The 26,382-nt window shown below is 50.5% G+C and overlaps 1 protein-coding gene and 1 long non-coding RNA gene across 2 annotated transcripts; one reads left to right on the top strand and one right to left on the bottom strand.

Annotated features, from left to right (window-relative positions):
* Positions 1-285: 285 nt before the first annotated feature.
* LOC130603320 (uncharacterized) lies at positions 286-2,410 on the top strand. Its single transcript, XR_008973126.1, has 4 exons — positions 286-480; positions 557-698; positions 957-1,037; positions 2,231-2,410. It is a non-coding gene; the product is annotated as an uncharacterized LOC130603320 (long non-coding RNA).
* A 3,699-nt stretch (positions 2,411-6,109) lies between these two features.
* GRIFIN (galectin-related inter-fiber protein) lies at positions 6,110-13,043 on the bottom strand. Its single transcript, XM_057416759.1, has 4 exons — positions 12,961-13,043; positions 7,043-7,204; positions 6,800-6,962; positions 6,110-6,326 (listed from the first exon to the last, which is right to left on the bottom strand). The coding sequence occupies exons 1-4, from the start codon at positions 13,041-13,043 to the stop codon at positions 6,162-6,164; spliced, it is 573 nt and encodes a 190-aa protein (XP_057272742.1). The 3' UTR covers positions 6,110-6,161.
* Positions 13,044-26,382: the final 13,339 nt, after the last annotated feature.

The following is a 26,382-nucleotide window of genomic DNA, read 5'->3' as shown; positions in this document are numbered from 1 at the left end:
AGTGGTCTAAGCAGTTTGCCACTGATGTTAGTGAGAAGAGAGGCAGATAAAACAAGGGGCTGCTAAGGCAGTCGGTCCTCTATCCTAGCTACATGCTGCCAGGTTTGCATACCAGTATTGCTTCCCTGGTGCTCTCTACCCAGGTGCAACAGGCTAATAAAGGGCTTTCTAGACGAGAAAGCTTCCTAGTTGCATCAGCTGATTGCCATCTGGGGGAAGTCTCTGACAAGGGCTTTAAATTTGCCACTGTTTGTCTTCTCCCAGCTGCAGAGGCTTGCAGAGGGGAAGCACAAGGAGGCAGGAAGGAAAGGCTCTGAGAAAAAGCACTCTCAGGGCTCCTGTCTGCCTCTGTCAGGGAGGAGATAAAGACTGAAGAGAATACAATAGGAAGGAGTCTGTCTCTCTGAGCAAGATTATTTACTCTAACCCTAGCTGATGCTTTGTGGGTAGCTGTCACAATGCAGATGCGTCTGGGATCAGGTTGTAATAGGAATTCGAACATGAGCACATTTGCAACAAGGGCTTGGTGGTCAAGTGTTATGTGTTTTTTAATAAGCTTTCTTATGTTTTATACTCCTAACCAGGAAATCCTTGGAATTTCTGCTCTGTGGATTCAATAAGGAATCAGCTGGGAGTCAGGGGGAGAAGTGATGCTGAGCCTGAATGCTTTCCAGCAGCCTACTCTAACGTTTTGACAGGTAAGAAAAACAAACTGTGAGCTGCTATTTATTTTGGGCACCCTTTTAGAAGGAATCTCCACCAATGGAGCTGTAGAGCATCAGGCAGGCAGAGGCCTTGAGAGGCTGCTAAGCTCTGTCAGGATCAGTAGCAAACTTTTTCTCTCTAGTAATAACGCCTCACCTCTCTGTGCAGTGATTCATCTGGAAAGACTTGGGCAATTTACTGGAAGTACAATCACTGCCCTCTCCACTGACCACGTCTGTCTTTGTTTCCAGCGTGTGCTCACAGCACAGAGCAGCTATAGGAAATGAAAGCTGACAGTACATGGAGTTCAGCACAAAGGCGGAGGTTAGAAGGTAAACCAGCTGAATCCCAGTTTTACTCCTGATGTTTGAAACCAGCAAGTTTTTTGTGCAATAATTAACACAAATGTTACTAAGCCTTTCTTTGGACAGCTTGAGTATTAAGGAGGGATGCTGGTGACTCTTTGGTTGTTGTCTGGGCTGGAACATGAAACAAGCTAGGAAAATGCTGTTTAGTAGCTAAGACCACAGCAATGTTACCTATGGATAGATGGAAAATCCCTTGGGGCTGAGCTGCCCAGCAGCTCTGCTGCCTCATTTAAGACAAGGGGTTGGCTGGTCTGTGTGACCTGGGCTGTGCTGCAGCCTGTTAGCTCATTAAAGCTTGGGGCAACATCTGATAGATCATGGGAAGTCCCACCCAAACCTATCTATGGTTATATGGCCAGGCCAGGAGCTGTATGATGAGAGCACCAGGCTAGAGCCAAGAGCATCCCTTCCCTCCTTTTTCTGCTCTGCTGCTTTCCTGCATGTGTCCTGGTTTCCTCCCTTGCACAAGGGTGTTAAGGTAATTTCTTCTCTTTATAGTTTACTTGGACCCGTATGGTTTCAAAGTGCTTTATAAGACCCAGACAGCTTACAGTGGTGTGATGGTGCAGCAAAAGCATCCTGATCTCTGTAGGCTGTGTCTTGTGCTCTGGTAAAGCCAGAGATTTGGCTAGCTGTATTTATATAGCTTGAAGGAACTTCATGGTAGATTGCATCTAGCTTTGGTAAGAGGGTCTTGAACAGACTGGAACTGGAGGGCTGGTAAACTTGGGCATCAGGCTAGTTTCTGTCACCTTTTCCTCGGGTGATACACAATAACACAGCTGCCAAAGTGATACCATCAGCTTCCAATTCTTCAGCCTCTAGAGCAGATCCTTTCTTTCATAAAATAATCCTTCTCCAGCCTGCATTTAACGTCTGCAGCTGGTACCTGCTACCATGCATGTAAGATCAGGAATGGGAGGGGTACTTTTGTGTCTGAGCTGGCTCTGGGTGGAGATGCTGTGAGATAAAATGGCTTTATAAAGCTCTCTTTAAACGCAATAAAAGAAGCATCTCTCTGCTTGCCAGCAGAGACTCCTTTCTATTGCAATCTGGGGCTGCCTGGTGCCTCAGAACTGCCTCTTCCCAGTCAGAACTGAAGCTTACTCCTCCTTTCTTCTTGTGTGGTGTTAATTTCTCTCTGTCATACCCTTCAGAGAAAGGCTGAACATTTGCCTTCGTGTTCCTCAGTCCTGCCAGTGAACACCTGTGGCTCCTGAGCATTTACAGAGTTTGACAGCCCATGCTCTTGAATAAGCAGCCTCTTGCATAAGGGCTCAGACATGCAAAGAAGAAAGTCATTGCTGATAAGGTCTGCACTTTCAACAGCTATTTCTGGGGCAAGGTGTTGGGAAAGCAGGAGCCGTAGGGGATGTGGGAAATCAGAGATGCCAGTCATTGGTCCATGATCACTGAGCTGTACCACAGCACAGTCGCTTAGGATCAGTGGGGAGGTGAAGATCTCTGCTGCAGCTCAGCTATTATCCATCATTGAAACGGGAGGAGAAAGGGAATTGTTAGTTAAATGGTTAATAGCTGCCTTCTCCCTGCTTTTCGTTCTGCCCTCTAGCTAGATGTAAGTAGCTACAACTCCAGCACTGAAGTCTGATGAAAGAAAGTGAGTATGAGTCAGAGGCAACCTGCACATTTCCCCCCTTTTTTTGTGCTTTCCTAGAAGTCTTCCCCACTGGCAACAAATCCTTGTACTTTTTCCCACCGTCCTCCCTATCTCAATGCCAGACCCGGTGTCTGATATTCAACTGTCTCTTGCTAAGGCCGGCAGGGGCAGTGTCACTCAGTCCGATGTCTCCAGGTTGCTGCCCTGCTGATGTGATTGTCACTGACGTGGGAGCTCTTTGCCTACCAGCCTGTGAGGGGACTGCTGGTGCTCGCTGTTGGGGTATGCGATGACTGCCCACAGTGTCAGTGGTACCAAGGAGAACTCTCTGCTCATGCATCAGCAGAGGCTCCTCAGGACATCTGCAGCACTGACACTGCCAGAGGGCGCCTTGGAGTCTTTGCATCATGGATTACAAACATGATTTTTCCACTCCTTGATCTAGGGACAAGATAGTGTTTCATTGAGCTCTGCAGATCCAGCCCAAATGGGGAAAATCGGTAGGAAAGGGGAAGAGATGGGAGGTCACCACCTCTGTCAGCTTTGCCTCCTGAGGGGCATCTCTTTCAGGTGCTCCTCTCTGGTCTGTGTAAGGTTTAATGGCAGCAGCTGCTGCTTTATAAGCAGATCCTGCCTAGGATGGTCCCATCCTGTGGGAATTGCTCTCTCTGGAAGTGTTTCAGCCTGGTTCTTGTCCTGTGCTTGGTCACAGCAAAAAATACCAAGCTTAGACTTTAGGCTGGGCAGTAAATGCTGGAGCTGCACCCCTGGCTGCCTCTGCTCCTTCCCCTTCAAAAGGTCTCTCACTCTTCAAAACTCACCCTTGGGCAGGAGCTTGTCTCCATCAGTTCCCTCCCCAGTTACAAACCCAGGGTCATAAATGGGAAGACTGGTTAAAACTTAGAAGAAGGATTTACTTGTTCCCTTTGATCGCCTCAATACCAGCCTCTGTGCAAGCCTAATGTGCCAACCCCCTTCCTGAGAGTGTAATTGACCGTCATAATTGCAGGGTTTCATTCTCCTCTGGAGTTTCCCCTTAAGGGGCAGATGAGGATCGCAGTCTTGGAGAGCATCTCTCATTCTGCATAAAACTGCACCGAGGAGCTATACATAAACAGCCAGCCCTGGAGTTTTCCTCCCACAGATGCTCTGTAGCTCCCTAGACCTCTCTTGCTCTGATGACCCCTTCACCCTTGGGAGTGTTTTGGCTGGAGGAGGCAGCAGATGAAATCCTGAAGCTAACAGCAGTGCTGTGGATGTGTCGGGAGAGATTCTGCTCTCTTGGTGCAGATGATTATGGAGTGAGATCAGCTGCTGACAGAAGCTTGGGGGAATCAGCACATAATCTCTGCCTCTGCCTCATTTTTTTGTGTCTGCTTCTGGAGGACAATGAAATCGTACTGAGTTTCTGCAGCAGTGGCTACAGATGGAGTTTGCAGCCATATAAGTACAAAGTATCTCCCTTATAAATGATTTAATCGCTTTTCTTCCATGAGAACTGACCCGTCAACCCCTGAAGAACAAAAAGAACGTTTTCTCTCAAATGCAGTTCAGCATTATCAGATGTATGACACGGAGATCCCAGTGGGCCTGCTTGGTCTGTTTGTGCCTGTTTTACTGAAGGGATGGCCGTAAGAGTGAATCCCTGCGTTACCTCACAACAACCAGAATCTGAGCCAACCCTCTCGTCCCTGTTCTGATGGATTTATTCCAGACCAGAGGAAGTCTCACCATCTCCAACCTTCCTGACTTGCAACCAAGACTGTGGCCATCTCCAAATAGTGGTTTTTGTCCCGTTTGAAAGCAGGAGGTACCATTTGGGACCATTTGGTTTCCTGTTGCACCCTTTGCCACGAGGACAGGATGGTTTCCAGTTAGGGTTCTTTATAGTCTGGAAAAACATTCTAAACTTTTAGCAGACCCATAAATATCAGCTCTGTGGCATCATGTGTTGTGGTTGGCTACGCAGTCACCTCTTCCTCATAAGTCCTTGAAACTATAAATAGAGGAAAGTGTTGGGAATGGCCAATTTGAGCATTGAGAAAAGGCTGAACAATGCTGTGACTTCCAGGGATCTCACCCAAAGGCAAGGATTGATCAGGGCTGACTTCTTACCAAGTGATTTCTCCTTGATGGAAAGGACTGGCAAGGCAGGATCATCTTTGCCTTTTGCATCAGCAATGTGGTCTGTCTTATGTCGGAGGAGCAAAGGAGTGATCTGGGGGCAACTGTAATTGCATTTTTGGAGTGAGTTCTTGGTCACATTTTAACACTGTGACATTATGCTTCTTGTGATGAGTGTAATTAAAATGAAGTCAAAATAACATCTTTAAGCCTGTGGCCAAGCCAAAGAGTCAGGGATGGGTTGAGCTCCAAGGAAGAGGGTGGAAAAGAGAAGAGGGCGCAAGGGACAGGCAGATTGTTTTGAAAGACAACTATGAAGGAGGAGAAAAGAAAACAAGAAGGCAGAGCAAGAAAAGCCAGAGGCTATCCATAGGGATAATGGCACTTTTGTTCATTCCAAACTTATCGCAATTTCTAGATCCTGATATACTTTTGTTTGGAGTCCAGCTGCATTTTTTGGTGTATGAGGAAGGGACCGGGTGCTTTTATGTGCCTATTTAAGCTTTTACCATTTTCTGACCCTTTTCATTGGGTCTGTTTAAGCTTTTACCTTTTTCTCAGGGTCCACTTAAGAAGCCTGGAGTCAACAGGACTCGGGCTGAGCAAACATCCCTCAACTGGTGAAAGTAACCTCTGGAAATACCTTGCAAGTTGGATCTTAACACCCTGATCTCCCTACAAGGGACATTCGTGTTATGCTAGCCCATAAAGCAAAAAGGCAGTGTTTTCCCAGTGCCAAAACCAAGCAGCTCTCAGCTTGTGTCCTGCCCAGTCATCAGCCTTTGCTCATGCCAGGTGCCTGGGGCTTTGCAGGGAATGAATAACCTGAGTGATCTGCCCAGTGAGGGATGTCTCGGCAGGGATTTCCACGTTTTGTTTTATTGGCAAATATTGGTAGCATTTTTACCCAGCTCCTGGAAACAAATGAATGGGCTTTTCCATTCCTAACATCTGCACCCATTACTTCCTTCACCATATAGCAAGCCGAGGACTAGAGCTAACTCACAACTTCTAGGGTAGCATTCCAGGTGTCCAGCCTACTACTCAAGGCAGATGACTGTGTGCTGTGGGGATCTGTCAGGCTGTCCAACAGCAAAGACCTACAGAGCCCATCATGTACCCTAAAGCATGAAGGCAGAAGGTCTTTGATGATCTGGACTACAGTTAGTGACGTGGCTTGGTGCTGTCTTAGTGACATGCAATAGGAATGACCATTGCTTCCACTATAAGAACACACATGTAGCTATCTCCCTGGCTAATGATGGTGTTTGTTGGAGGAAATGGTCCCTTGGCTAGATCAAGAGCTGAAGGAGGAATGGTCTGCGAGGCTGTCCCAACTCCAGTCTCTAGTAAAAGCCTCGTTTGGTGATTTCCACTGAAGAAATGGCAATATCGTTGAGAATCTGCAGCTTGGTGATGGATGAAAGCCGCTTCTGCCGATGCTTGTACTGCAAGATTTTGTTTTCATCAATGAAAATGTGGAAATAGTCCTGGTCAGAGTAGATTTCAACCTGAAAGAGAGACTGTGTTAGGTCCACCCTGTGGCCACATGTCCTCACTGGACCTTGCTGCCATCATGTCTGTGAGAGCCTGGATATGGGTGCGTGTGTCTGCAACCCAGTAGAACCCTGCCAGTCTCAGACACACACTGCTCACCCCCGTTTTGGGAAAAGAGAGAGAGAATAACTGTGTTCTTTGCTTCATGATAACAGAAACTGGTGATAAAGCAAAGCCTAAATGGAAAACAAATGGAGCATCCAAGAATTACTGCTACAGCTCTGTGTTTCTGTGCCAGAGCTGGGTGTAAATCAGCAGCAAATCAGGGTACAACAGAAATACTAACTGGAGACAGAGCCAGAAAGGGGATGCTACTTTGTATAGTGCTGCAGGAAAAGAAGGGCTAGATCCATGAGGAGGACCCCAGTACCAGCTGGGTTACTCCTTTCCCACCACTGAGGACATCTATGGGGTGACAGGGGGTTACCTGGAATGACTCCTTTGCTTTGAAGGGGAAGGTGTTATTAACCTCTTCCTTCCCCCAGTGGTTGGCAAGGAAGGAGTTGCAGACGATCCTGGAGCTGGAGAAGCGAGGATTGAAGTGGAGAGCAATTTGGTCTCCAGGATCACAGAGCAAATTGATTTCAAACCTGAGACAGGGAGAGAAAGAGGAGCTGGAGTGATGCTGCTGCCTCTTGTGAGCTGGGATTGCTGCAAGCAGTGTCCTTACATGCTTGTGCTGGAACTGGTCTCACCCTTGACCACGATGCTCCAGCCGGGACACATCCCCTCTGGGTACAGGGCCTCGAACTGCCGACAAGGAGATGATGGTGAAGCATGGTAAGGTGGGAGAGGTGCACAGCCCCATTTTTTCCTTATACTTCTCCATCTTTCTCATCCTGTCGTCGTTTTCTCCTTTCTTCCCCATTCCCATTCAGGTATTCTCTGCCCCTGCCTTTTTCTCACTTCAATACAATCTCAGGGGCTCTGTATTGATAAGAAATGAAGCTGCCCCAACATCCAGGGCATGAAGTGGGGTTTGCTGTCCCTGAGGTCTTTTGTGAAGAGCTGGGTGGGATCAGGGAGCAAAAATTGAAGAAGAACCTGGATGCCTTCATCGCCAGCAGGACACAAAGACACTGCTTCTCTGCCCGCCTGGGCAATACAAGATCTGAAGCAGAAAACTTTGAGATGCTTCGAAGCAGGGTGTGAAAGACAAGGAATGGGTGTAACATGGCATCCAGCCTGTCCTCATCTAGCATTGCAGGGGGGGCTTTTCCTATAAGCTCCTGCCTGATCCCCCATTCCACCTACTCCCCATCGCCAAGTTTAAACTGGCACAAAATGACCTGGAAAATGTTATTTTTTTTTTAATAATACATAGTTTTGTTAAATAACTCATTTTAATAAGAAGTGCTTGGTCGTCTCACCCTGATTTTTTTTAGCATTCTAATGATCCTGCATTTCTGATCATCCCTCTCTCCCAGACTTATTGCTTGCACTGGAAAGACCTTTCTAGCCTTGGCACCTCCACAGCCTTTCCCTTCCTGTTTCTTTATCTGCCATGATGCCTCATTTTCCAATGCATTTTTGGGATATGCACGTTTTTAGGCAGGAGCTGAGACATGACCATGGCTAACCTCATGCCCTTGTGTCTGTCTGCTCTCGGAGGGCAGCTCTGGGAACCTGCACATGGTTGTTTAAAGGCTCTGACCACACCGGTGTTCACCCCTGTGAAACACAGAGAGCTGATGGAGCTGATGTTCCTTTTTTAAACCAGTGCTGGTGGCAACAGCCAGGTTCACCTTGCCTTAATTCTTGGCTTGTCATCATTGCAACAAGCCCAGCAAAACGTACACCATGAGCACAGCAAACGGCAGTTCCCTCTTTGCTGCTGGCTGTCCCAACAGGGACGGATGGCAAAGCATTGGCTGTATTTCAGTCTCGGCTCAAACCCTCCTGGCCAGAAGTGCTGAAGCGTTGCCCCAGACCAGCCCTAGCATAATCAAGACTAACATCTGTCCTATTGACCTTTATTGAGAGCCATGAAGGTCACAGTTTTGCAATAGCCTGGACCAGACTGAAATAGGGCAGCACCACAAGTAGCATCCCCACGTCTTTTGGGATTTGTGTCTTTCTTGCTCTTATCTCTGCCACTTTCCTTTACCTGCTCTTTGACCCCATGCCCTCAGACAGACCAGGCTGTGCCAGATCTTGTCCCCAGCACTTACCCTCAATGCCATCCTCTTGCCTGCCCTTGTCCTGCAGACCCACCTTGGGTGCATGGCTGGAGGGGTCTATATAGAGGCCACCAGCCTGGAGCCCACATGTGTGGGGATTAGCATCAACAGGAGCTGAGGTCTTGCTTTCAGAATGGGCTGGGACATGGGGAGCAGTAAATCCTGGTGCCTGCCCAGCGGGGTCAGCCTGCTCATGCGTGCAGGGCTAATCCAGCTCTGCTGCTGCCTGCACAAAGGCAGCGGTGACCAGGCAATCCTGAGCTGTGAGTGATGGAGCTGGCATGCAGCAAAGATGGGCAGACAGGCATTCACACTGTGGTCTGTGTGTAATGCATGAAGGAAGGAAGGATGGATGGCGGCTCCCAAAGCTCAAGAGATACTGGGAGTCCCATCCACTGCAAGGTCCAGAGAGAGGGGAGGTGGCTCCAAAGGGGCTCAGCTTCACCCTGACCATCAGAGGTTCCTTTTCTCCCTGTTCTCTTTCTATTCACTCCCTGTGGGTCACAGCCTGGTCTGAAACAAGCTGATGCCAGCTCTGTCAGAGCTGCTTTTCCGCCTCACAGCACCCTGGTGTTGGTGCGACTCAGGATGCTGCTATACTGAGCTCAGCATGCCCCAGCTCTGCGCTTCCCTTCCCCGCTGGGGACAATACAGGGATTTGGGAGCCTTTGTCTGATATTTCCTGTCATGGAAAAGCACCAAGAAATGAGCAGCGATGAAATGAATGTCAGTGATGGGGATTTTCAGGCTGACAGTCAGCATGTACAGCTGGGTGAAGCGAGCCAGGGAAGGGAGGGATGGGTGCACCCCCCTCCTCTTCAAAGGGTAAATGCATTAAAACCAGATGCTGGCCCCATCCCTGCATGCACAGGAGGCTGCAACGCTTCCCGGCTGGTCCTACAGGACTTCATGGCTTTCATGGTTAAAACTTCCTCGCTGTATGGGCAGCAGTGCTGATGTTACTTAATGTGTTTACTCTATTTCCAGCAGATAAGCAGAATGGGAGCTGCTATCCCAGGCTCTGGTGCCCTTGGCAGATGCTTAGAAATGCAATCCAGGGAACATAGAAGCCAACAGGCTCTCTCGGGGCTGAAAAAGCCAAGTCCCAGCTGGGATTTGCCCATTTGGACTCCTACAGAACTGGAGCTTGTGAAGCTGAGCTCTGCCGTGGTTCCCTTGCTCTGTGCCAGGGAGCAGGGGAGCAGAGCTCTGTGCTACAGATGGCAGCATTGGGACGTGCAAAGGAGCCGTGAGCCAGCAGCAGAGGTGTTGAGGTGGTGGGGCCAGGGCCATCCCACCCACGCATCCCTCCTTGGGCTGCCATAGGATGCTGGACATTGGCCTCTCCAATGTGCCCGGCTGTGTTTTCACCCTTAAATCATCCCTCCCTGATTGTTTCTCCTCTCAGTCAGGCAAAAGACTGCAGGGAGAAGGGACTGTAAGGAGAAGAGACCGTTTGTGGGATGCTGGACAAAACCAGACTGCATTGCAGTCCTGCACATAGGAGAGGAGTGAGCTGCAAGCTAAATAACTGTGCCAGGTTTATCATAACTATGCTAATGAAATCAGGGCACTGGGGAAGGCTTGGGCACCACAGGCCAGGTCATGGTGCAGTGGGCTAACAGAGGACGTCAAGCCATGGTGGGACAAATGCCATCTCTTTTCTTTGCCCAGAGGCTGCATCTCACCCACGTAGTGCAGGAACCAGCGTGAGTCACGACCTCTAGAGAAGCTGCTGTAGCTCTTTATGATTTCTTTATGACTTTATGCTTGTCACGAATCTGTGCACATAGTCTGACCTGGCAGGGTGATGTCCCAGGCACACCGAGTCTCCTTCCAGTTTCCACTGGTTCCAGCAACAGGCATGGAATTTGCTTCCCTGCTGCAAAACGCTGCATCAGGCCAAGTGGCACTGGGAGCCATGGGGCTGCCCTATGGGAGAACAACAATAGTGAAGGCAGGTTTGGAGAGATGGGAAAACTCTCAGGGAAGGAAGGGGAGTTTCGATTGCTCCAGTTGTGGGGAGAGCAACATCTGAGATACCCAGCACTTCCCAAAATTCAAGGCTTTGCTTCCTGTTGGCATCTTGGTGAGAACAAGAAAGGTTGCTTGGGAAAATGCAAGCACAGTTGTTCCACCACTACACGGTGCCCAAATACCAACTGGTTTTACAAGTGTACTTTTATCTGCCTTTGTGCTGCTGCTCAGAAGCTATCATAGCATCTGCCTGTTTAGCAAGGAGGAAGGTCTCTAAATATGTATAAATCTCAGGTGCTGGAGGCAGCATTAGTTCTCAATGTCATAACTTTTCCCTGTCTTTGGTGATGGATGGAACACTGGCACAGAGAAAAGACAGATACAGGCTGAGGTGGAGGGAGTCTAGCGTAGCAAAGGAGAATGGTTTGGTTAACCGCAGGGGAGGCATTAGCAGACCTGCTTATGCATTTGCCAGCCATTTGCTCGTACAACCATCCGCATTTGCACCTTTCCTCAAGCATGTGCTGCTGTTTGTCCCACAAACAAAGCGGCAGAAACACCCAGTGAGGAGCTGAGCCCTCTGCTTCCCGTGGGAATTTTCCTGCAAGGCTCCCTGCGCTACGCCTGGTGCGTTTCTAGACCTGTGATTGTTTCCATTGGTCTCTAGAGGTCTCCAAACACACAGCCTGGATTTTGAGGACCTGGACGCAGTGCTCAGCAGTACACACCGTACATCGGTCCTCTCCTCTGCAGTTCACCCACCAAGTGATGCTCCGGTATCCGACACCTACTGAGGTTCTACTGTGAGCTCGTGTAGGAAAGAGGTGTCCATCCCATCATTAACTCAGTCGAGACCTGATGTGAGTGGTTGGTAAAATATCTGTCCCATATCTGCCTTGTTCTGCCAGCTAGGAACATCAGCACACAGACCTGGCTGTGCCCATGCCTGCCTTATATTGCTATATGTGTCCTCAGGCATTATTGCACAGCCCTGTCCCCAGTTAATATTCACCCACATGTGTACTCACACACATACATAGCATCCACTTGACCTCAGCAATATATACCTACCGGAGGCCTGTGATCACAAATCAACCCACATTCCTTATATACACCAATGCAAACAAGCCAGCCCAGTGCTCCTGTGTGGCCCATGGGCTCGCAAAGCTGCTTTAGTGCCTAATGGCCGTAGCAGGGTGGATGTGGACACAGGGAGGGATACAGCACAACGAGACTGCAAATGATGCCGTAGCAAAGTCCCTTGCTTTTTCTTGCTTTGAGCATCACCATCCGGCTACCACCCATTACTTGTCTGGGGAGAGCACCATGACTCCCTTCTCCAGCCCAAGGATGCAGGTCTTTTCCTCCACCTCTGGAGCCAGAGTGATTCAATGTCTTTCCTAACCTTCCATGCTCTTTGTTTGAGGACAATAGCTTTGCAGAAACAAAGATATAATGAAACAATAGCCCGGGTGCAAGCAGAGCCTCTGGGCATTGTCTGTGTGCTCCAGGCAGGCTCAGCTCCTTCTCTTTGGTTACGCCAAACCATGTGGGTCTCCCAGAGCCTTCCCCACCGGACCAAACGAGGGGCTGTGCTTTCCCCATCACACACCTCTGTGTGAGGCTTCTCCAGACTTGCTTATCTGCCGCTTGGCAGTATTTATACCTCCTCCACAGCCATTCCAGTTTCTCCAGGGAATTCCTAAAGCTCCCCTGTGCAATCGGGAGTCAGCTCTCTGCTCCAGTCACGCCGCCTCGGGAATGTGTTACTCTGGGAAGGGTTTTGGCACGTTGCTTTGCCAGCTCACCCTGATTCCCTTTCCCCCAGACCTACAGCTCTGCATTAGCTCCCTGCTCCCGACTGGGAGCTCTCTCCAGTGCTGTTGTCTACAGCCAACATCCAGAGATCAGTCATCTTGCTGTATGCCAGGGCTGGATGGTGTGAGTGCTCCTCCAGGCTTAATGCTGGAGAGGGAAATACTGTTTATGGCTATAACTCTTTTGAGTGCGCAAAACTCGGTGCAACAGGCTTTGGTACCTACTTCTGCAGTCTTCCCTTGCTGTGCTTTACTGGTACTGGCCGGAAGAGGGCTGGAGACTCCAGGCAAATCTCTACGATGAATGATAAGCATACAAAACCTCACACATAGGTCTAACTCTAGAAAAGCCTGATGCAACACCTGCTCTGCTGTGGGATGGGGATCAGCTCTGCAGCCTGCACCTCTCAAGCCCGCTTTGAGGAGACTTCTGTCTCTCACAACATGCCTGGCGGAAGGAGTCCCTTGCAGCCGCTCAGCCTAAGCATCCCCAGGCAGCTTGTCAGAGAGCAGAGAAAGAAAACATCACACCCTGTAAGGTGGCAAGAGAAACAGGTTGATGCTAACACCCCGGCACACAGTGCCTGGTGTTGACTGAGCTTCCTGCCCCTCACTGGAGCGTCAGCTCCACTAACAAGGTGCTGGGGATGGCCTTGATGCTGGCAGCTTCTGGGCCAGAATCTGTCATATCATCCATCTTCTGACTGCTTGTTAGCAGGTCCCATCATCCTCCCGGTGCTGGGGAAAGGGAGGGCATGTCCTCTCCCTCAGCAGCCATTTGGATATGAAAGCTGGTTTTATTCTTGCTGTCCAGTAAGTGGGGAAAGGAGCCTGGTGTGGTCCTGGCCAGTGCCATGAATGTGAATCACTGCAAGCAAAATCTCTGCCTCTCACTACACCCTTTCCCCATGCAGATAAAAGGGGAAGGTGATCCCATCCCACCCCTGTCTCATTTGTCCCATGAACTGGCACAAGTGCAACTGAGGCCAAGCAAGGAGGTTCTGTTGTCCCTGCGCTTCTGCTTGCCATTCAGGACTTCCCTTTGCATGGCTTTGAGGAGCAGGGATGAAAGGCAGGGCAGTGGAAACACAAAGCATGCCTGGTTTATTTTATTTAAGACTAGACTCTGCTTAAAAGGAAACCAGCATTATCAGCTCCAGCACCGCCGGGTCAGATGAGTAAATGAAAGAGGAGGGTTTAGTTTATGATCTGGAGCTTGAATTTGCTCTTATATGGGCATCCCCACAAGGCGTTGCTTGCCGCCACCTTGACTCTACTCATGTCATGGGGATGGCCAGGCTCCAGCCATAAACTGAGGCAGAGGTGAAAGGCATTAGGCAGAGAGAGCAGTTGAGCTCGGGTTGTACCTACCCCTACTTCCTTGGCTCAGGGCAGTTACACGTGCTGCAACACAAACGTTGCTGCAGCCAGCACATCCCAGCCAGTGGGTATCCATACCTGCCGCATCATTAACCAGCCGGTCTTTGCGAACCAGGACTTCATCATTTCTTACTCAAGTCCCCATGGAGAAGGTGGTAAAGCTGCGTCAAAGCAGGTCCCGTTGCCCTCACCAGCTGGAAAGGAGTGGTGGGTTTGGGGCATGGCTCACCCATCAGTCCTGCTCAGCACTGCGAGGTGCAGGCAGGCAGAAAGTAAACACGCGACCTGGCACGGGCAGTTGTTTACTGCCTGGGGTTCATAGAGCAAATATTTGATCATCCGTAAATAATTGCCCCGTTGTATATGCAGGGACCTGATTTATCCTGCTCCTTGGTGATACCTTCCAAACTCCCTGGGGAGACATCTGTCTCCCTCTTCCTGGTGATTAATGGGGAAGGAGGAGAGCTGGCGCTGGGCCTCGCTGTGCTCCTCAGAGTCAGTGTGGGTGTACTGCGTGTCCTTCCATGGTGGTCTCTGGCTCAGAGCTGAAGCAATGACAGATCCTCAGGAGGAGGGGGGGGATACATGTGAACTCTGCCTGCTCATTCACATTGAATCCTTGGTTCCTTGGGGAGCGTCATCAGCATTGCTGAATCCCCCTCAATCCCCCATCGCCTCACTGCAAACTCTTGCCAATTCAGAAGTGTTTCCCAGGGGCTTCCCAGGTGAGGTTAGACTCCAAGGGCCAGGCTTTGAGCAGCTCTTATTCTACATTGATGATTTACTGCCCCAAAACACAAGAGGAGGGGGAGACACATCACTAGAGGGGCTGCAGCTTGGCAGGATGCTCTGCTCAAGCACCGGGCTGTGAACACAAGTAACAGCAAGACCATCTCTTTATGATGCTCTTCCCTGCAAGCTTCATTCCAGCTCCTTGGCCAGGGAGAACTCATGGCAGCTTGCCTGAGCATGGCACAGGCGGGCCACGCTCCGCGTATCAAAGCCTGGATACCTCCCCCAGGGACCAAGACGTGGGTTGGAGCGGCAGCCTCGTGCCTGCAGGTAGGTTTGGAGAAGACACAGAGGAGAAGGAAGCCTGTCATTGGAGGGAAGCGACCTGCAAGGTTTTGGGGATGCTCTGAGGTTCATAGAGCAGCCAGACATGGGTGTATCCCATGCGCTGGGATAGCAGATTTCATGAGGACAGCTCTGCTTTGGGGACATCAGGATTTGCCCTGCTTTTCCACCATTTGTAATTGACATTTATTAACATAAGGAGTCCTGTTGAGGTGCTGTTATCGTACAAACCTTCCCGTGTCTGTGTTTGATATCCCCATCAATTGTCCTACAGGCTGGGTCCTAGAGAAGGTCCAGTTTGGGTTCAGATGTCAAAAAGCACCAAAGGAGGATGAAAAGGTTCAAAAGAGGAGAAAAATAAAGAGGCCATCACTGTCACAAACCCTCCAGCACCAGGCTGTCATCTGCCCTGCTGCATCAGTGGCATTAAGGGACCGTGATGTTTGCAGAGGGGATGTAGGGTCCACTCCCCATCCCAGCCTCTGGGAGAAGGTGGGATGACACATGCGAGGTGAGTGGTGGGAAGTGCATTTTCAGCCTGGCAGGGCCTGACACACATCCAAAGGGAATCAGTTCCTGCAAGACCCCGTACACGTGTGCCACGGACCACCAAGTCAACAAACCCCTGAGCCTGGAGTCTTGGTCCTTTTCATGTGGGCTCTGACCTTTGCTACACAGGGCTGGTGGCTGAGAAGAAGTGCCGGGTGTTGCAGCAACATGCGAGATGCAGCTGGGGAGGAGGATGCGGCTATTTCAGAGAGCAGGGAGGAAGAGGAAGGGCTGCTGACAAAGACTGAAACTAGAAAAATGACGACGATGACAAAAACCTTCCTCCCATTTAAGGAACCGACTGCATTCCTTTCCTGGTGTGACCAGGATAGCTCAAACCAAGAGACACAAGTTCAAGCTGCTAAATTGCAATTCCTCGTGTCCCAGGGCTGATGTCCTGTTTCAGCTGGAAAGGACCAAACTCCCTACAAGAGGCATCAGTCTTCTGCCCTGCTTAGGGGCTGGGAGGTGCTTTGAAGCAAATGCCTGTCTCCTTTGTCTGGCTTCCCTCCATCCTCTTCCCAGGCCGTTGTACAGGGTGGCACCAGGAGCAGCTGCCTTGCTGTCATATCTTGGAGCCTGGGACTGCACCAGGGGAAGCCAAGGAGGTGGTACCCGATGGTACCATATTTGTTGGAGATTCTGGTGCACACGGTGGTGCTGAGGAATGAAGAAGGGGAAGTGTATCCTTCCCTACAGCCATGTTCGTTCTGACTGTCTTGCTGCCTGCTCCTCTGGAGCTGGAGGAGCAAAGAACCCAGCTCCCCCTTGGGAGATCTGCTCCTCTCTGCCCCTTCCCTCAGTGAGACTCCCTGACCCCGCTCCAGCTCTTCTTCTGCAGGCAGTAAAATTGTTCTTCTTGAGACAAACACAAAGACAGTCCCTGCCCCGGGGAGCCTGTGGTCAAGGCGAGGAGATGCCATGTTATTTGGTTTCATCTTTGTTTTCATTCTGGCTTTTAGAGTTTGCAGATGGGCTCTAGCCACAAAGTCTGGAGACAGGTCCAGCTTCCAGTGACTCCTGACTTGGGTGGAGGCTGGATCCAGGCTACTGATTGAGTCCCTCTCTATTTCTGGTGCTGGATTTACACATAATTTGCTTCTATATAGTTATGAATAGAGCTGGGCAGGGTGTGAGAATTTCAGCAGGGAGGTGAAGGGATGCTTTATAAATGAAGCATTTGTTAGTGCAAGATTTCAGCAGGAGGAAGGGAAATAAACTGGCAGCAAGAGCATGGTGTGGGTGTATGCCACGTGCCTTGCAAAGGGTTTAATCCGCCAAAGGCTGAACCGAGACCTATCCACACCTTGACTGCAATTTTCCTGCTCTGGGAAGTGGGGTTGAAGCCACATCTGCATCTCAGTAGCAGCTCAGGAGAAGCCAAGGCGTGCTCAAGACCTGAGGACAGAGCTGTAACTCCAGAATGTGATATATCCCTCTTTCCTGCTCCTGCCATTGCTGATGGCAGGATTCCAGCCCCTTAGGGCTAGGGAGCAGGCACAGAGGGAGATGCCCATTTGCCACAGTCAGGGGTAAAGCTCCCACGGATGGGAACAGAGAGGGGCTGCAGGGTTTCAGCCTCCATCTCCAAGAGTGATCAGGGGTAGCTCTGACCTGCATCAGCACTTCATCAATCCTGTTTTGTACTTAATGTGGATCGTAGCCTGGGGAGAGCTTATTCAACTATGGCTCTGCTCTTCATATCCTCTGCTTCTCCTCCTCCTCCTTTGTATCTGGCTGCTGGGAGAAATTAGCTTTAGCTTTAACCAAACTGTGAGGGGGTTTCCAAAACATCTGGAACAGCTCATGGGGCTAGAGTGGAGTGTAAAGCTGAGGGTGGAAATAGGGTCATGGAAACGGAGACACCCTGTTGGATTAATGCTCCATAGCGGCACTTGGGAAAGGCTGAGTTCAAATCCTCACTCCACTTCCAAAGGAAAAGAGTTGGGAAAATCCCAGTGAGACCCTGTCTATGCTATCACATGCCTCTGGGTCCTGCTCCACAGGGACCATGCCTGGAGGAGCTCCCACCAGTGCTTACCAGTGCCCATCACCTTAGCATAGTGATATAGCACTATGATGTGAAGGGCAGCATGGGTGTTTTGGTCTCCCAGACCCAAAGCCTGCTCCTATATCCAGGCTGGGAGGAGGTCTAGAAAGAAGCCTGTATTTTGGAAAGGGCAACAAGGCCCCTCGGGTTATGCAGAGGCTGCCAGCTTGGCATCCATCACAGCTGGAATACTGAGATGGCTTTTAATACAAAGCAATGTGTAGTTAATTAAAGAAGGGGGTTTAACTGATGCCAATCCCAGAAAATGATGAAAATAGATCTCTGCTAACTTCTTCATTTCGACAAGGCTTGGACTGGGGTTGATAAAGATGATGTTGTCAATGCAACAGCCTTGGTTGTGTGGTTTGACTTGGCATTTGGCCATGGGACAAATGGAGCTGGAGTGGAGTCTACTGCTTAGATTGATTGATAAACATTAATGATGGAAAACCATCAGGGCTCACCTGATGGGAGGGCAAATGATGCTGGCTATGGGCTGGGAGATGAAGCTGCCCTGGGGAACTGTGGTCATGCAGCCGCCTCTCCAGTGGCGTTGGTTCTGGATCCTCCCCAGTTTTACCTGTTTGCTGAAAAACTAAGACCCTTCTGAAAACGTTTGTAAATGACTATTACAAAATAAGCCAGATCATTCAGCTTGGTGCAAGCCAAAACTGCCTCTTTTAGTACAACCACATGGGGAGTCTAGGAACAAAAAGGGATGGGGCAAACTCTTTGTCTTGGGAAACAAAGCACATGAAAGCCATACAGAATCATGGGGTTTAGTGGAGCAACCTCTAATAATGTTTTTGTAGCACATCAGAGGTGCTCCAGACTCACAGAGTCCCCAGATTTGGCTTGCAAAGTACTGTAGTAACTGACTATAGCCCTGGTGTAATGCAGCAGCCATGGAGGCAACCGCCATCCTGGGATGTGGTGGATGGAGGTTTTATTTGCTTGTGGCTTCGGGGTGAGAGCAGGGAGAGCAGTGTCCCCTTGCCAAGGATTAGGGATGGCACATTGGGAGTGTCCAGGAAAAGAACCCAGAAGTGATTCAGGGACTGGAAACGTTGCTTATGCAGGCAGGGTGGGGAAGCTCTCTTTGTTTATTGAATGCTATTTATTTTGGCATTATGTATTGAAAAGTTTGAGCTGATGGATCATGGTATCCCTTAACATCAGGGCTGAGATGGGATTGGGTTTCCCAAACCAGTAGTCAAAAGCAGGATAAGATCAAACGTGTGGATACCAAGAGACACAACTTTGGGCTGGAATGAACATTGGGATCATATGAAGTATTTAAAAGGAGCCTGGGACACACCATCTCCCACATTGACTGCCATGGGACTTCCGTAGAGAGCATTTAGGAGATGAGATGAGGGACTCCTGCATGCTGTGGCAGGTGCCTCCAGCTGCCAGCCCGCAGCAGGCTGGCTGGATTGAAACCCTGACAGCCTCAGGCTTTCCCATCCAGGTGAGAAAACAAGCTGTGAAAAGAGTAAACATGTCACTGAAGTATTTTCCTTTCGGATGGGTTGATCTTTCCAAGCTCCGAGAAAGGACACGAGGAAGCTGCCATCAGATGTGAGCGCACCAGCCCTGACTCCACAAATGTCTGAGTAATATTTACTGAGCTTTATGCGTTATTCCACAATAAACCTGAAAAAAAATGGAAAAGAAAATGTTTTAGTGGACTCTGCCGCATGGGATTCCCTCAGGTAACCTCCCTCAGTCCCATGCTTGGTTGCTGCTAGCACTGCTGACTGCATTCACCCTGGTGTCCCTGAACCGAATCCTGGTGGGATCAAAGGCTCAAACAGGGGTGCTGACCCAAGTGTATCACCCATGGGACACCGTGCTTGGCACAGCAGCAGAAGAAACCTTCTCCTTCTCCATCATGCCTCACATGTGCAATACCAACATAAGGATGGGTGCATTCCTCCCTGCTCCTTGTTGAATGCACAGCCTGTTGGTTATGTAGGACCTCCCTAAAGTGCCTTTGCTGTTGAGCTCTCTGTGCTGCTTCCTGTATTTGAGCCCCTTATCACAGCTTTGCCCTGGGAACAGGCACTAAGGAGGGTGTGTTTTATGGATTGATAAGATTTTATTGCTACAGCCTTATTGATGGGATGTCTGAAATAAAGAAGCGGGGACCCTGCGTCTGGGTGAGGGCAGAGGGGGTTCTAAGCAGCTCCACTTTCCATTAAACTAATTAGTCTGGATGCAGGTTTTAAGTAATACCCCAGCAGTTCTGGGTCCAGCTCAGGCACACTTGGGAAGGTCCATGTTAGACATCTCCAGGAGCTGCTGCAGTGTGTATCTGGGAATTTGGTTTCACTGATACATGTATTTCCATCCCCTGCAAGAGGAAGCAGCACATGGGGATATGGTATTCCCTCCTCCCCACCTACATCTCTGCCCCATGACATGCCTCAGGACGCACCTTGGCATGCCGAGAGCTCCCAGTGCAGCCCACCAGACCATCCCGCTTTTGTACAGAGCACTTTGCACCCTCTTCTGCCTCAGTTTCCCTCTCCATTCCACACACCTCCATCGCAGCCTTTCCTCCCACGTGGGCAAAGTTCTCCTCTTGGCAGAGGTTTGCAGTTTTCAATCCTCAACTTCAGGTTAGAAAGAAATTAAAGTGGCCAATAATGACTTTGCCAGGTGCTGACTCCCTCTGCACTTTAGCTCTGAGCTTTGTGTGCGTGTGTGCATACAAGCGACAAACAAAGATTAAAGAGGCTTTATTAGTCCCATGACTAAGTTATAATAGGAAAAACCTGTGTTCTTCCTGCCAGCGACCAGTGCAAGGGGAACAAATCACTGCAAGCGCTCTGCCCCAGCTCCCCACTCTTGCGCAAAGGACAATGGTGTGGCCACATTAGAGGGTTTTCTGATTTCATTTACCCCAGTTAATGCCTGGGGACATCGTGTCTGACACGAAGATGGTTGTGTGTTGTCTCTTCTAAGAAGTTCATGGTCCCTCATGTCTGTTCCCAGCAGGCATGACTGCTGTCTGGGCGCTGCAAGGGAGCAAGAGCTCTCTCCCATGAGCTAGTGGTTTCATCTGCCCTTCTCATAGAGATGTTGATGTCTGTACAAGGATATAGGACACTTGGAAAAGGATTTGTCTACGGGGACTTGAACCAATCTTCCCCTAAATCTTCAGCAACCTGAGCTGCAGAGAGGAGCTGCACACACAGCTTCAGAGTTCTGCCTGATTTATCCATCGGTCTAATACAAGATACGACCTTGTGTCAGACTTCACCTAGATCTTATCCAACCAAACGCACTAGACCTCATGGATGCACCTTTCCAGAATAGGTGTTCTGCTTCTGAGGTGGGCTATACCAGGACATTTACCAAGGTGCTAAATTGCAGGGCATAAGAAAACGTCTCCAGGAGAGATGTTTTGGATACTGGCTGGCTAGCATTGTGCTGCTGGCAATCCCTGGTCCCTGGGGTGTGTGACTGTCCTGGATCTGGCATCATGGAAATGAATTAGGAGGTTCTGGGGTCTGGGATGTGCTGTGAGATCAGGAAAACAAAGCAGTCCAAAGTTCCTGTTGCTTTCTCTGTAAGATGGGACAATTTAAAGCATTCTGGGGGAGCAGATACAAAGTGCAGCTGCCCAAGCAGCCTGCGCTGTGGATGCTAATTTGTCAAGAGCCCAAATGATGGGAAAAGGGCTGGTTGAGACCTCTTCCCAGCACATGGCTCTAAGCCGATCACTCATCCCAGCCATACCATGTCTCAGCAGAGATTCTCTGTGCATCTGCCACACTGCCCTTAGCCAGAGGGTGGGCAGAGGAAAGCCCAAGGAGCAACGCAGGTGTTGCAGTACAGAGAGAAAGCAGAGTAAGATGTTTTCTTTCCTCCCTATACCTCCATTCCCATCAGCTTCATTCCCACCAGAGGAGCCAGGATCCGAACATCATGAGTGGGATGCCCTTTTCCATGGGCCTGCCACCACTGAACCACACTGGGCTTGCAAAGCCTCCTGCAAATATCCCCCTGGAGCAGGCAGCACATCCCACCCTCCTGCAGAAACCGGCACTACCATCCCTGCTCGCGCACAAAGGAGGTTGCATCATAACTGCTTTTTAAACTCTGAGGCTTTTGAAGTCAGAGCCAGAGTTTGTTTTTATGCCTGCATTGAGCCAAGTCCCTTGTTCTGGTGTTTACGAGAATCTCTTTGGTAAGCAGGAGCTCCCCTCACCTTTTATAACAGCGGGGTTATCTCGGTGATGTTTGTCCAGACTGGCAAGCATCTGGGCTCTTGAAGGACTAAAAACCAGTGTCATGAGAGAAACCAAACAACAGCTCTACTGGAAGATTGCCAGCTCTCTCTTTAGCTGTGGCTGAGTGAATCAGGATTACCTAGAGGGGAAGAGGCAGGTATTCAAAGGATGGGCATCCTTTAGGAGCAACAGGCACAGACTCCAAAAGAGGGCCTCAAAGTCTATGGTGTAGGGACAGAGTCAACTGAACCATGGTTCACCCCACGTCAACACTGCAGGAAGAAAATGCTCCAAACCAAGTGCGGGGACCGCTGACATCCATGGGAGCAGTGGTTTTGCGCAGGGAGTGACTTTTCCTCCATTTCTGGGCTCCTTTTGGCATTGAAGAGCCACCCTGTGAGCTCCAGCCATGGCATCTTGCTCCCTGGCAGGAGCAGGGCATCCCCAGGAGCCCAGTTCTGCCTGGTATGGCTCACTGCACCTTCCCTGCTGAACATTTTCATGCAGCACTTTGCTGACACCACTCTGGTTACTCACAGCATCCCATTTCCCCCTAAAATCCATCAGTCAGGCTGTCTGCTTGGCAGAAGCATTCCAACTGAGAGGCCAAGGCCAAGCTGGCAGCAGCAGGAACCATCACCCCCCGATGGGAGAGCAAAGGAATGGGCTGAGCAACCCCAACCCAAATACCTCACTCGGGGCACGGAGCAAAGAAGGCGTTCCGGGAAAATCTGGGCTGTCGGATGAAAGGCAAGCGGTTAACTCAGTGCCTTTTCTGTGCTGGCTTTCCAGTCCCGGCTTGCACGGGCTTCCTTGCGGACATCTGGCAGATGGGCTGAGCGAGGAATGTAATGAGTTGTGCAGATGGGAGGTACCGCGCTCAGGTTGCAGCCCGTGGGGCAGGGAGTCAGTGTTTTGTTTATAAACACAGGCGGGATGATAAAGATAAGAAGGGGATGGTAATTAAATTAAATTAAGGTTCTGGAAGTCGTTAGATGAGCCTGAAAGCATCACCAGTCACTTTAATTCCTACTTCTGCAGGACAGGGGCTCACTGTGATGGGGAATTGGAGGGTGACGGGGGGACCAGGAGACCCTTTCATCAGCTCAGTGGGGGAGAGATGGGAGGGAGTCAGGTGAAAGGAAAGCACCAGGGCATCAGGGGATGGAGGGAAAGTCCTCAAAGGTTTCCCCCGTGACCCTGGGAACAGTGTTCCTGGAGCATGAATGGGGAACTGAGGCACGGTGGGATGAACAGCCAAGGTTCCCACCAGGATTGCTGATGGTACAAAGAGGAGTGTCGTGATGTTTGCAGATGTGGAGACCTCAAAGCAGCCTTCCAGTATCTGAAGGGGGCTTATAAGGATGCTGGGGAGGGACTCTTCATTAGGGACTGTAGTGACAGGACAAGGGATGATGCGTTCAAACTTAAACAGGGGAAGTTTAGATTGGATATAAGGAGGGTCCTGATACACTGTAAGGGTCCTGAGTCACTGGAATGGGTTGCCCAGGGAAGTTGTGAATGCTCCATCCCTGGCAGTGTTGAAGGGCAGGTTGGACAGAGCCTTGGGTGCCATGGTTTAGTGTGAGGTGTCCCTGCCCATGGGAGGGGGGTTGGAACTGGATGATCTTAAGGTCCTTTCCAACCCTAACTATTCTATGATTCTATGAATCTATGTTAGTTAGGTTGGAAATTCCCATGCACATCCAGAACATCTCAGCAGGTGCTTGGGAGCATGTTCATGAGCACCAGGATGAGTAGGGACAGCAGGATCAGGAAAGGCATCCCCAGCCTAAACTGTCTTGGGTGGCAAAGCCAGTTGCCCACTGAGTGAGGGGCAGGACAAGCTTGGAGATAAAAGGGTTAGGAAACATGACAGCTGATGTGCAGGTTCTGGATGTGGTTATGTATCCAGCATGGACACTGCAGCTGTACGTGTGCCAGCTTGAAGCAAATGATGGCAACACACCCAAAGCCTAACAAACCCATCCTCCTGGGGCACCAAGGGCTGGTGGCTCTTCTCAGGGCTGCTGGTTTGCTGACATCCTGTCCTTGCTTGTTTTTCTTTCCTGCTTGCAGTGGCCCTGATACACCTCTAGGCCTTAAATGCTTTCCCTGGTGCACAGGATGGGGTAAATTGGTCCTGGGAGCTTTAGTACCATTTTGGGATGAGGGAATGGGGTGAGAAGGACCGGATGCTGCTGGGCAGGCTGGGTAGGGGGCTGGAGCAGCTATCACTTGGGTAAAGGATGCTTCATTGACTGCTCGTGACCCAGAGACTTAGATCAACTGCTGTTCCAGCTTGGGAACCTGGCCCAGGAGTGCACATATGCTTTTGAGCTTAGGAGATCTTCAGCTTCGTCTTCTGGTGTCAGTCATTGCAAAGGGCGATTGGGAAGTACGGAGGAAATTATCAACAACCTTTGCAGCAGTAATCACGGCCAGGATGGTGAAGACAAATAAAAGGACCCTTGGCTGGATCCTTGGAGATGGGAAAGACCCTTTTCCCACCAAGTGTTCGCAGGGTGGTGACTGATGAAGGCTGGGCTGGGGAAAGGTTTGTCTCACAGGTGTGGAGGGAAGAGCAGGTAATTGGTGGCTATTGTTTCTGATTAGGGGAGAATAAAAGCCATCAGGCTGAGCATCCTGCTGATGTTCCTTAAGGTAGAGGTGAGTATGGGTCTCTAATCCTAGTTTAAGACCTTGGGAAATCACTGAAATGGCTTGCACCCATTTTGGAGGCTGGCTGTGCATTGGGAACTGGAGGAAGGTGACATTTTGGAGGGATGCTGATGGAACAGGAGGGACCACACCAGTGAAGAGGCCAATGTGGCTGGAAGGATACACAGGAGGTTCTTACGGATGGGGCTGCTGTGATTCCCCCAGCAGTGCAGGCAGGTACACACCACAGGGCAACCAATTCACTTCCAAAGCGGCTTCTTCAACACCTATTAAACACAGCAGCTGACTTGCTTGCACTGATGGATCTTCTCCTCTTTGCCTGCCAGCCTTGTGAAGCCCTTTTCCTTCCCCTGGGCTGTGGGGCTGAAGGCAGCAGGCTGGTGATGGGGAGAGCACGGGAGCCACCAGCCCTGCAGCGTGCCGGGCTTGGGGCCAGCATTCCTGCTGCTGCTCTGCAAACAGCCTGCATTTGTTCAGGCTGCTCACAGCTATGAGGCATGAGTGTGCCAGGGCTTAAAGCTGCACAGCTGAGGTCTGGATCAGGCTCCTGGCACGGGCTGAGTGCGTGGTGGGAGCTCAGCACCCCCGGAGATGCAGGAGGTGCAGATCTGCAGCTCCAGGTGTGCACTGGACTACAACCCTTGGTCCTTGTCACCCCATCCTGGCCACTGGGACACTTGTTCTGCCTGCTGTGGCCCTAGGGACAGGCTGAGCTCCTTATGGAGATTCCCTGAGCTCTCCAAGGGAGAAGCTGATTCCCCAAACGCTGGCTGGGGCTCTGGTGGGGAGTACATGCTGGCCTTCGTCCTGCTGATCTCCCCAATTAGTTTCCCATCTCCTTTTTCTCCTCTTCAAAGCCCTAAGCGTCATTAATCTGCTAGGGGGATTAATGCTAGGCTGAGCCGGGGAGGATGGTGCCTCCCCGACCCTCTTGCCTGCACAGCCATGCACACTAAGAGTTTTTGGCCGTGCCGTCACAGCTGTTAGGGCTACAAAAGCCCTGAGAAATGTGATCTCTCGTGGCCCTTGTCTGCTAGGCCCAGGCACCCCAGACCCTTTTGAAGGCAGGAATGAAGCTGAGCATGACCAAGTTTGCCCCAGCGATGGCCCTGTGCTCTGCTCTCTGACCATCCCAAGGGGGAGTTAACAATGCCTGAAGAATCAGATCAGCCCTTGGGACCTTCAACCCCCAGTGCCCCACTTCCATCCTCCATCTCCTGCGACCACAGAGGATGACAGATCCCAAAGGTCAGGGATGGGTGGCACAAGACCCAGAAAGTTGTGCTGGAGGCCACAAAAGGGATAAAACCCTGATATAGGGCAATAAGCTTGGCAAAAGCATAATTATTGTAGACCTTTGCCCACTATTGCTTTCTCTCAGGGGACAATGGGTTGAATGTACACTGGAGGAGAGGTTTTGCACAATAACTGGTGAGGGACATGCAAAAGGGACCAGGGTGCATGGGAATGCAAGAAAGCGTCCCTGTGCATCACTCACCAGGACTCAGGGTCTTTTCTGGTCCCTTAAGGGAGATGGGTAATGGCCATGAATGATGCAGGAGGGTGCCGGTTGCTCTGGGGAGCTGTGGGAGCCCTGCTCCATATCCAAATGCCTTTTTCCCTTATGCCAGGGAGCTCCAAGCCCATGGTCCCCTCCCTGGTACCCAGGGTGCTGTGTCCCAGGAGGCAGGAGCCCAGCTGTTGTTTTAAGCACTGCCTGCTGGAGACACTCCAGTCTAGATTTCAAAGCAGTTGCCGATTCTTTCCTTGGATCTGAGGTGGCTCAGTGGGATCGGGGCAGCTTTGTAATCTGAAACAATGGGGTTAGGGGGGATTGTGCTGCCGGCAGCCCTGGCCATACAAGGAAAGAGGATCTCACTGTTTGTGCAGCCCTGCATTCCCCATCCTCCCCTGCCCCAGCCTGGGATAAGCAGCCCCCAGCGCCCACTGACATCCAGGATTGCCCCTGTAGCACCGGATAGCAGAGGATAGATGAATAACACTGTGATAGGGACCAGGCACAAGCTGGCTCCTGTCTGTCCCCATGCTGCTGCAGG

The sequence above is a fragment of the Pezoporus wallicus genome, unplaced genomic scaffold (assembly GCF_028554395.1).
Source record: "Pezoporus wallicus isolate ANWC-B61680 ecotype Strahan unplaced genomic scaffold, APGP_CSIRO_Pwel_v1 scaffold_7392, whole genome shotgun sequence".
NCBI classification, from domain to species: Eukaryota; Metazoa; Chordata; class Aves; order Psittaciformes; family Psittacidae; genus Pezoporus; species Pezoporus wallicus.
Note: the sequence above shows the minus strand (reverse complement) of the source record. Positions and strands in the feature narration are given on the sequence as shown.

Coding starts and splice junctions, on each gene's coding strand:
- GRIFIN (XM_057416759.1), bottom strand. CDS start 13,043: ATGGATGATATGACAGATTCTGGCCCAGAAGCTGCCAGCATCAAGGCC. Junction 6,963..7,042: donor ACCAGTTCCAGCACAAGCAT/GTAAGGACACTG, acceptor TCCCTGTCTCAG/GTTTGAAATCAATTTGCTCT. Junction 6,327..6,799: donor AAGCAAAGGAGTCATTCCAG/GTAACCCCCTGT, acceptor TCTCTCTTTCAG/GTTGAAATCTACTCTGACCA.